The 9590-nt window shown below is 37.1% G+C and overlaps 1 protein-coding gene across 1 annotated transcript; it reads left to right on the top strand.

The window, feature by feature from the left end:
* The first annotated feature begins 934 nt into the window (after positions 1 to 934).
* On the top strand, positions 935 to 8745 carry LOC125460507 (putative uncharacterized protein C3orf49). Its single transcript, XM_048548046.2, has 5 exons — positions 935 to 1056; positions 5059 to 5510; positions 8039 to 8169; positions 8259 to 8375; positions 8554 to 8745. Exons 1-5 carry the CDS (start codon positions 935 to 937, stop codon positions 8743 to 8745), a joined length of 1014 nt encoding a protein of 337 aa, XP_048404003.1.
* Positions 8746 to 9590: the final 845 nt, after the last annotated feature.

Below are 9590 nucleotides of genomic sequence, written 5' to 3'. Positions count from 1 at the left end.
CTTTGACTCCTTTTTCTTTGCTGGTTTTGGTTTTCTTCTCTTGTTTTTATTTCAATGCTTTCAAGTGGCAGTACAAATTCACCACTCACTTCTCCTCTAGACATGACTTTTATTTTTTATCTCATGACCATTTCATTCGCATTGCACCACCTTTCTTCATTGAACCTCTCCTTTGTCCAGCCTACAATTGACATCTCCTTTCGTTCATTATCCCACTCTTCACAAATTCTCGTGCTTAAAACCTGCTACATCTCTAACATGTTCCAGTTTTAGTCATCAACCTGAAATGCTAACTGCTTCGGTCTCCATTGATACTGCCTCACCTGCTGAGTGTTAATCACATTTCCTGCATTTGTCTCAACTTTGAAGTGTTTCATTTTCATATTAGAGCTTATTTCATATAGGAAGTGGGAAAAAGTGTAGAAACTTACCTTTGTAGCTATCCAGAGGAAAGATAAATGCAATCATAAACTAAGGCATCTGAACATTAAGTATTTTGCACATTTTGCATCAAATGTTTTAGTAATTTGCACACTCCAGTTTCATATAACTGATACATTATTTTGACTTATTTCTATTTTTATGCTTCTGAAGTAAGTTTAATTTATGTAATCAAGCTGCCTTCAATGTTAATGTTTACAGATATGAATTCACTGGTTAGCTGTCGCTTGTAGAATTTCACAATTTCTCATTAGCCCAGTCTCAGCCACTCAGCTATAGTTCTAATGATGCATTTCACAACGGCAAGCAAAAGAAGCTGACATTCCATAACTAACTGCTAGCAAACATACGCAATTGCAGTGACAATGATCCTGTCAGCTACATTTGAACCTTTTCTATTTCCCAAAAGGTTTAAGATCAATTGCTGAGATCCTGCATCTGAAAATTGCACTGCTTTAGTTTTCAGCTGCACTTCGTCAGCTACATTATAGCCATGCGCAAGAATCATGCAAGTTGTGTTCATTCCCAGGCCATGCATAATCAAGATCCAAACTACCAAAGACTGATGAAAAGAGAAAGAGAAGCACTTGAAAACAAAGGAAAAGGAATTGTGAGGTAAGTATTTGCAATTTTGTGAACTCCATTATCCAAGAAATAACTATTTCTAAGTTTTGAAAAGAACTAAAAATTACTAATTTCATTTCAGATGTATCTGCACCATTCTTTGCTTTGCTGTTTCAGTTACAACCAAGAGGAAATTCCACCATTGCATTTTGTTTGTTCCACAAATAGAAAGCACTTAAATGCTATAACTTTTTAAAATTTTTATGTATTTACATTTTATTATTGTTTTATTTTTCTATATTTTTAGCAAATAACACAGCTGCCAAAATTGTAATGAATTTTGATGTTAACTCTTTCCAGCTCAAGAAAATGCCATAATATGCCAAGAGTAGCTTTGTTTAATCAGAAATGCTGCTCTACAAATCTGAATCATAATTCTGTCCTGCTGAATATTTTGTACGTTGCTTTATTTTATTATAAGCATGGTAGACTGTATTTTGATCTGTAAAATGATTTATAATGAATGGTTACCCAGTAATGTGTAAGTAGAATTAGGGAATGATATCAAGTTAACAAAAACCCACATATACTTTTAAGATATTTTATTGTGCAAAGCAAATTAAGCCTCAGAATTAACATTTGGCTCAATTTTAATTATATAGAATTTTATCAACCTGTCCATATAAGTGTTATCTTTTGTTTAATGTATTCTTGTTGATAATCTTTGTGAATGTCATTCTTTTTAATGAGATGGCACATGACATTTGGAAATGTATTCTCTAATCATAAAACTTAAATAGACATTAAATAATAATTTAAATTTAAATTCAATGTAATTTAAAGCTGTTGAGTTATGTTATATAACTGAATGCTATATATTAAAATAGATGTCATAAGCCAAAATATGACACTTTCCTAAATTAAGGAGGCTTGGTAGATATGCTTCATGAATTTTGTGAACAAAGATTTCATTCATCACGTGTAATTTGAAAGATGACAAAGCTGTGTGCTTTGTAAACAGTGCATCAAATAAAATTTCTTCTAATGGCTTACTTTATAACAACTTTATCAAATGAGAATGGGATTTTTTTGAAGGTTTGATGGCCAAGTTGTTTGAATATCTGATTAAAACCCTGCATGCTTCTCTGTAATACATTCTGTTCTTACTAAGTTATTGGAGAGTTCTGGTCAAGTAATTAAATAATGCAACTGCAGCAATGCGATTAGTTTCAATTTGTAACTGAGTTAGTGGATAATTGAACACTTTTTCTTGGATTTAAAAGTGAGTCTTCAGTTGTCCAATCTGTATTTCTAAATTTCAAGGCTACTAACAATGTTTGTTTCTGTAATTTGTCACTATCTTCCTTGTGGCTGTCATACATTCTTTACCACGAGAATAAGCATATCCTTTACATGGTGAACAGCTTCCTGAAATACCCACCTCTACTGTTTGTGATGGTGCCAACATTTTCCTCTTGACACAGATCAGTTGAGTCCTAAACTATTCTAGCCAATTGCCCTGCTGAGAGTTTGTTAGCTTTGGGCATTAATAAAAATCAATCTTAAATGACAATAGCTGGGCCCTGAGGCTCTAAGGGGCCCAGTCTGCTTGGGTTTGGGGTGGAAGCTGGGGAGAAGTTGAGGTGGGGGGTAGTGCGGTGGAATCCATTACAATGAGGTTCGTGCTCAGATCTCAGTGCTCAGGTTGGGAGTTGGGAGTCCTGGGCCAGATGTAGACCTGGGCCATATGATTTTGTCACTGGTGCTGATCACACACATAACTTAAACTCAGATTTGCTGAATGAGTCTGATGTTGTGTAAGACAATGTTTCCGAAAAAGTTAATGTTAACTGTTGCATGAAATTCCACAATCTTATAATATCACAGATTCTTTGGGTGGCAAATTAGGCAATCTAGTTCAAGGTCCCAATGGAGATAAACATGACATCTCTGTTCCTAACCAGTCTTAAATAATTGTGCCTAATTAGTCAATGTAATTTGTACCTATGGCTATTATCCAAAAATCTATATCCTCTTGTGTAAGATAGTGTCTCTTCTTGTTAAAGCTCATCATTGGTCTATCCATTACCACTTAATAATTAGACATTCATGTAGCACTTTAATAAATTGAAATATCACAAGAATGTTATAAATTAAAATTTGATCCTGAGCCACATGAAGAGATATTAGGGCAGGTGAAGGTTGGTTTTAAGTTGTACATTATAGGAGTAAGAACAGTAAAGAGAATGAGAGAATTCATGAGTTTCTAGACTCATCGGCTGAAAGCATGACCATTAAGGGTTGAGAAACAGAAATTGGAGATGCTGAAAAGAATGGAATTGGAGGAGCTATATTTTGAGGTGCTGCAGGGCTGGAGGAATGACAGAGATAGGAAGTGTGAAACTACGTCGGCATTTGAAATCAAGGATAAAAATTTTTACAATCAAGGCGCTGTCTAATTTAGAAACAATGTAGGTCAGCAATTATAGGAGTGATGGATGAATGGAAGTTGGTGAGAGCAAGGGGTCATATATAACCCCATGTATACACAGGGTGGAAAGTTAGGGGGCCAGAGAGAGTTGCATTGTAACAGCCAAGTGTAAAATTAACAAAAGTCACACATGGAAGTTTATACAGCAGAGAAGCTGAGGCAGGAATGAAGTCAGGCAATATTACATAAGTGCAAATTGCATTTCTAAATGTGTTAATATGTGGTCAAGAACTCATGTTGAGATCAAATATGACACCAAGGTTGCAAACAGCTTGGTTGAATCTTTGATAGTTGCTAGGAAATGGAGCTTGTAGCTTGGAACAGACACAATAGCATTGATATCCTAATATTTACTTTGAAGAGCCTTCTGTGCATTCAGGATTGGCAAGCCATCTAATGATTTAGATACATGGGGGGGGGGAATCAAGAGGTGGTGGGAGGAAACAACCGCAGTAGTCAGTGTACACACAAAATCTGATATTGTTTTCACATCATGTCACCGAGGAGCAACATGTGGGTGAGAAATAGGAGGAAGCTAAAAATAAAGCTTGTACCACACAGCAGTCATTGGTGCACAAGAGAAATCAGAAGCCTAGACCTGTTCTTAAGAAGGTCCCTAGTAAATGTTCAATTTGTTCTCTGTAAGTCCAAAGTATTCAATAGTTCTAAAAAGGCTAAATTGTTCTCACTGTGATAAACGAAGGTTGAATCTTCTGCAACTCGAAGAGTAAATTTTAAGAGACAACTGGTAAAAGTAAGTCCACACAAATGGGCTTTCTATTGTATTTGGAAAATGGAAAAGTTATTTTAGTTATTGATTCATTAAAAGTATAAAATTTGTCTGTCTCATCTGGAAGCCTGTCCAAAATCTTCAAGACACAAGTCGGGATTGTGATGGAATGCTCCCCACTTGTCTGAATGAATGCAGCTCCTAAAATCGGCAAGAATCATGACACCATCCAGGACAAACTAGCCCGCCTGACTGGCACCACATTCACAAGCAACCACTCCCGCTGCCACAAACGCTTAGTAGTATGTACTATCTACAAGATGCACTTCAAAAATTCGCCCATAATCCTTAGACAACACCTTCCAAACCTATGATCATTTCCATCTGGAAAGGCAAGGGCAGAAGATACATGGGAGCACTGCCACCAGCAAGTTGCCCTCCAAGCTACTCACCTGACTTGGAGATATATTGCTGTTCCTTCACTGTCACTAGGTTAAAATCCTGGGTTAAATTCTGCTCCCTCATAGCAATGTGGGTCTACCTATTGCAGTGGTTAAGGCAACTCACCACCACCTTCTCAAGGGCAACTAGGGATGGGCAGTAAATGCTGGGCAAACAGTAATGTTCAAATGCCCTGAGAGAATAAAAGAGGTGATTGTACATAAAATTGTGCAATCATGTATAGGGATTGGTCTGGGAACAGCAGATTAATTTCTAACCAACAATGGGCAGAATTTTCTGAACTACTTGAAAAGAATGAATGATGTATGTTTGGAATGTTAGGTGGATTACATGATTCTTCTAATTATTTCTCTCTTGCCCTTTGCTGCAGGTGGCATAGTGCTGTATCTACCAAACTAGCCAAGCCTATACTATACATTCCCGAAGATGAAATGTCCAGAGAAAGTAGCTCTGAATGTAATGAATCAAAGAAAAAAAGCCTTATGAATAAAATGCGAAAAACAGTAGGGAGATTCATAGCTCATCACTACCAAAGCAAACAGTTAAAGATTGTTGACAAGAGAATTGAAAGAGATTGTGCAAGAAGTCCTTTGAGAACTAGAAGCTTCCCACACTTTCCAGTAAAATGTCATCACATTCTAAGAACCAGCAAGATGCCTGACTCACCACTAGAGTTCCTGGAAAAACCAACATCAAGTCATGTACAGTGTAATGATTCACACTCATACAGATCTAGAGGTACCAAAGGAAAAGTCAAGCAATTGGCAAATATTGATGAAACAAAGATATTTTCAACATTGGAATCACAACCGCAGAAAACTGGTTTGTATACGCAGCAGAAGTTGGATGTTCACATTTCAGTTAACTGTGTGTGTGGCTAAGTCTGGTGAGAGTAAGAATTGTTCAGCTGATTCACATGAAGTGTGAAATAATAATGTGGTCTCGGTTCCATGTCTGAATTATATCTCTGGGCAAAGGATTATAATGATGGAAGAATACTGATAACTGTTGGGCAAAAATTTAAAAATTCAAACTGTTAAATTTCTTGTTTGAGGCCAGAAAATCACAGAATTAGAAATAATTGTTTGAAAAATTTTAAATAAGACTTCACCATGCAATTTATTAAGCTATTAAATGCTGATGTCACAACAAAGAATTTCAGGGTTAAAATTCCCAGTTAGTCAGGCACCTTAAACCTCAACCTTGCCTTTGGAGATCCTTTTGATATTTCATTTCAAACTTTGTCCCCAAAAAAGATGCCAGTCCTGAAGAAGGGTAATATCCAAAATGTTGACTGCTCCTTTCTTCCGGATGCTGCCTGGCCTGCTGTGTTCTTCCAGCCTCCTGTTTATCTACCTGGATTCCAGTATCAGCAATTTTTTTTTGTCTCTAATGCTATATTTGGATTTGTTCCACAATTTTCTTATTGGTAGCACTAATCTTTTTTCCTTTGGGACCTAAACTACAGGAAATAAGTTTACAATGTCATGTATAATTTGCAGTTCAGCTCTGAAACCACCAGATGACAGGCTTAGACAATTACTTCACTCTGGTTTGGTCACATTTATGCATCAGTTTTAAAGTCACAATGCATCAGTTCTCCTGAAAAAACAGTTCTAAAAGTACATAAAATATTAATTAATTTTTCGACTTTGTAAAGGTGGTACTTTACAATTTTGTGATTCTTTGTACTCTACAAAGTGAAAATGGTCATCATTGTTCTTCTTGTGATAGCCAGTGTGAGCACTAAACACACTCTGGCAATGTTTTGCGCACACCTCAGGCAGAAAAAAGTTTCATATATTTTCAATCAAAGTTTAGTTTTAACTGTGGTCTCAGAACAGCGACACCTATTGTATCACTGCACTTATTTGACTTCCTGTCATTTTTATACTCAATCTAAATCAAACTGTTGGTTCAGAGCAAAATTATGTGCAGTTTCATCAACAACATCGAGTTGAGGTTACACAAAGTCATCAATTACCGTAGGCTTTATAAGTAGCTCATTTATACTCAATCTAAATCAAACTGTTGGTTCAGAGCAAAATTATGTGCCGTTTCATCAACAACATCGAGTTGAGTTACACAAAGTCATCAATTACTGTAGGCTTTATAAGTAGCTCATTTAAGATCTTTACCTGAAGGTGAGTCGGATTTAAGCACAGAACTTAAAAGTGAAGGGAGGTAGTGTATTAAGGCATCAAGCAACTTTAAGTGCAGTTTAAGTGCACAGATATGCACGTAATGTCAAGTTTTCTATCCTTCTACACAGGTTTAAAAGTTCGCAATGGAAATTATTCAGTTTTGTATTTTTCATGTGCCAATAATTGAACTTCCTTCCCCAAAGTTCACTTGACATCTTTTTTAAATTTGATTTCTTACTCAGTATGATGCAAAGAAAATTGTGTTGAAAGAAAACCTGTAGTCCTAGTCTCCAGCTTCTCTTACCTCTCCTCATGTCTTTTCTGTGGAGATCCAGCTCCTGCTCCTCTGATGACTATTAAACTGCTGATCACTGAACTTCTCTCCTCGTCTCCATGCTAACCACTAAATATTTTCTAACCAACTAATTCAGAGGGTTATTACATTGTTCTGGAGCAGATGGGACTTGAACCCTGGCTTCCTGATGCAAAGGAATGAACGCTACCACTGCATCCCAAGAACTTGTTAGCTTCTAGTGTAAATGGGTTTGCTGTCTTCAGGTGTTGTTCCTCTTTACCTTACATCTTTTCACTATCCCTCTCTTCAGTTACCTCAACATCTTTGCAAATATCCCTGTGCTTGATTTCCCATCTTCGTTCCCTCTCCAAAGTCATTGAATGGGCAATCGCTTAAGTGAATACCCATCTGAACTCAAATTCCTTGAATCTCTGTTACAGTGTCAAAATCCCTCTTATCAAAGTCACACATAACATCCTAAATTACTGTAACAAAGGTAAACTTGCCCTCCTCATCCTCCTTGGTCCCTCTCATGTATTAAAGTTAATATTTCTCTCCACCTTCTCTGTAGACATAACACTTTATTCTGCATTCTATTCTATAACCCTGACATACGTATGTAAGGTATGATTTGCCTGTACAGCATGCAAACAATACTTTTCACTGTATCTCAGTACATGTGACAATAATAAATCAAATCAAATCAAATATGATTTTTTAAAATCTTGTGCTTGTGTCATCAGTTCCCAGCAATTTGTTCCATCAAGTGCCACAGCATAAACTCAAGCTGCCATGTGTTTCTATGGAGCAAGTTTCTGAAATCTTTATTCCAACTCACTTGACAATTTGATCAAATGGCTACCCACAATTTACTAGAAATGTGTATAAATCCAACATGACTTTCGTTGCAGCGACTATTCATGTGGATGTGGATGTTTTGGAGGCAGAAACAGCGAGTATTTTTGGCAACAACCTAGTTGTGACGTCACGTCGTATGTCCCGCCGTGTGTCTGTTACAAGCCTCCCCACTGACAAGCAAAAGGTCTGCATTATTAATGACAGTCCTCCACTAACAAGTTTATAAACATGCTTACATTTTCTGAAACTGAAGTACTGCTTGTTTCATTTCAGGCACCCCGCTCAAGGAAAAAGCAGTACTTAAAAATATTTAAAAAGAAAAATAAAAGAAAGAATGTGGAGCAAAGTAGGAGACATTCCTTTCTGACTGTAGGAAAGCTTCAAGCTCAAGTAAGTACACATGTCGTCCAAACATAACCAGCTCTTTGCATATAGCCAAACTACTCTGTTGACTGACCGTGAATTAGATTTCTCAGAACTCCTTATGTATTTACATAACTCAGGCTTACACAGTACATCATGACTAATTATCTCTTGAAATAATTCTATTTAACATTCTTTCAATTAGGTGGATGACTTAATAGAAACAGTTTCAGAAAAGTCAATGAAATTACTTGCTCAAAGGCACGCAGAACTCCAGCAGTGTGAATATCTGGGAGATGAAATCCTACAGTCATCCAAGATGTTTCAGCGAGTTTCTAAGAAAAGCGCCCGGAAATATAAGTGGAAAAAGTGTTTCCTGTGTGGATGCTGCTGCTAAATCAGCTTTGATTCTTATGTACACCATGTAGAAATTAATTCTTCAATTTATAATGCAAAGAATTACAAAGAAATGCTTCGAAGGTGAATTATAAGATTCGGCTTTAAACAGTAAAATACACTTACATTAAATATTGTCAGATGATTATATTAGCATCAGGGTTAAATTCTTTCTATTAATATGCCATATGTTAATTGAACAATCTCAATCAAAACTGGCCCAATTCAATACTAGTAAGCAATCTCGTTCAGATGCCATTGACTGTGTAGCATAAGAAATGCTCCATTCATGCAAATGCCTTATGTGTCCATCAGGTCGATGTGATATGTCTCGCGTGCAGATGAAGAGAGATAGCATGCTTTCTGCTTTTGTGTACTCGTTTTCTTCTCATTGTCAACTCACATGCTGGCTAACAGCAATGCAACTTGTGATCAAAATGCATTAGACTCTTCCTGCCAGTACCGAGTCTCTCCAATTGTTAGTATTCAGCTGTGCTTCCTCATGGCTTCCAACTAAGCTGATGAAATAGTATGTCCTTTTTCTGGAAACTTCTGGAAACAGGGCAGTACAGTGGCTCAGTGGTTAGCACTGCTGCCTCACACCGGCAGGGACTCAGGTTTGATTGCACCCTCAGGCAACTGTCTGTGTGGAGTTTGCAGGTTTTCCCCGTATTTCTATGGGTTTCTAGCAGGTGCTCAGGTTTCCTCCCACAGTCCAAAGATGTGCTGATTAGATGGTTTGGCCATGGGAAATTGCCCATACTGTTCAGGGATGTGCAAGCTAGGTGGATTAGCCACGGGGAATGCAGTGTTATAGGATATGGGATGGGTCTAGGTGGAATGCTG

This window comes from Stegostoma tigrinum, chromosome 11 (genome assembly GCF_030684315.1).
Source record: "Stegostoma tigrinum isolate sSteTig4 chromosome 11, sSteTig4.hap1, whole genome shotgun sequence".
NCBI lineage: Eukaryota > Metazoa > Chordata > Chondrichthyes > Orectolobiformes > Stegostomatidae > Stegostoma > Stegostoma tigrinum.
This window is presented reverse-complemented; position numbering and strand designations above follow the sequence as displayed.

Bases quoted from the DNA above. Each gene is read 5' to 3' on its own strand.
- LOC125460507 (XM_048548046.2), top strand. From the start codon at position 935: ATGCGCAAGAATCATGCAAGTTGTGTTCATTCCCAGGCCATGCATAAT. The intron at 1,057-5,058 runs GTAAGTATTTGC...CCTTTGCTGCAG, and splicing joins AAAGGAAAAGGAATTGTGAG to GTGGCATAGTGCTGTATCTA. The intron at 8,376-8,553 runs GTAAGTACACAT...TCTTTCAATTAG, and splicing joins TAGGAAAGCTTCAAGCTCAA to GTGGATGACTTAATAGAAAC.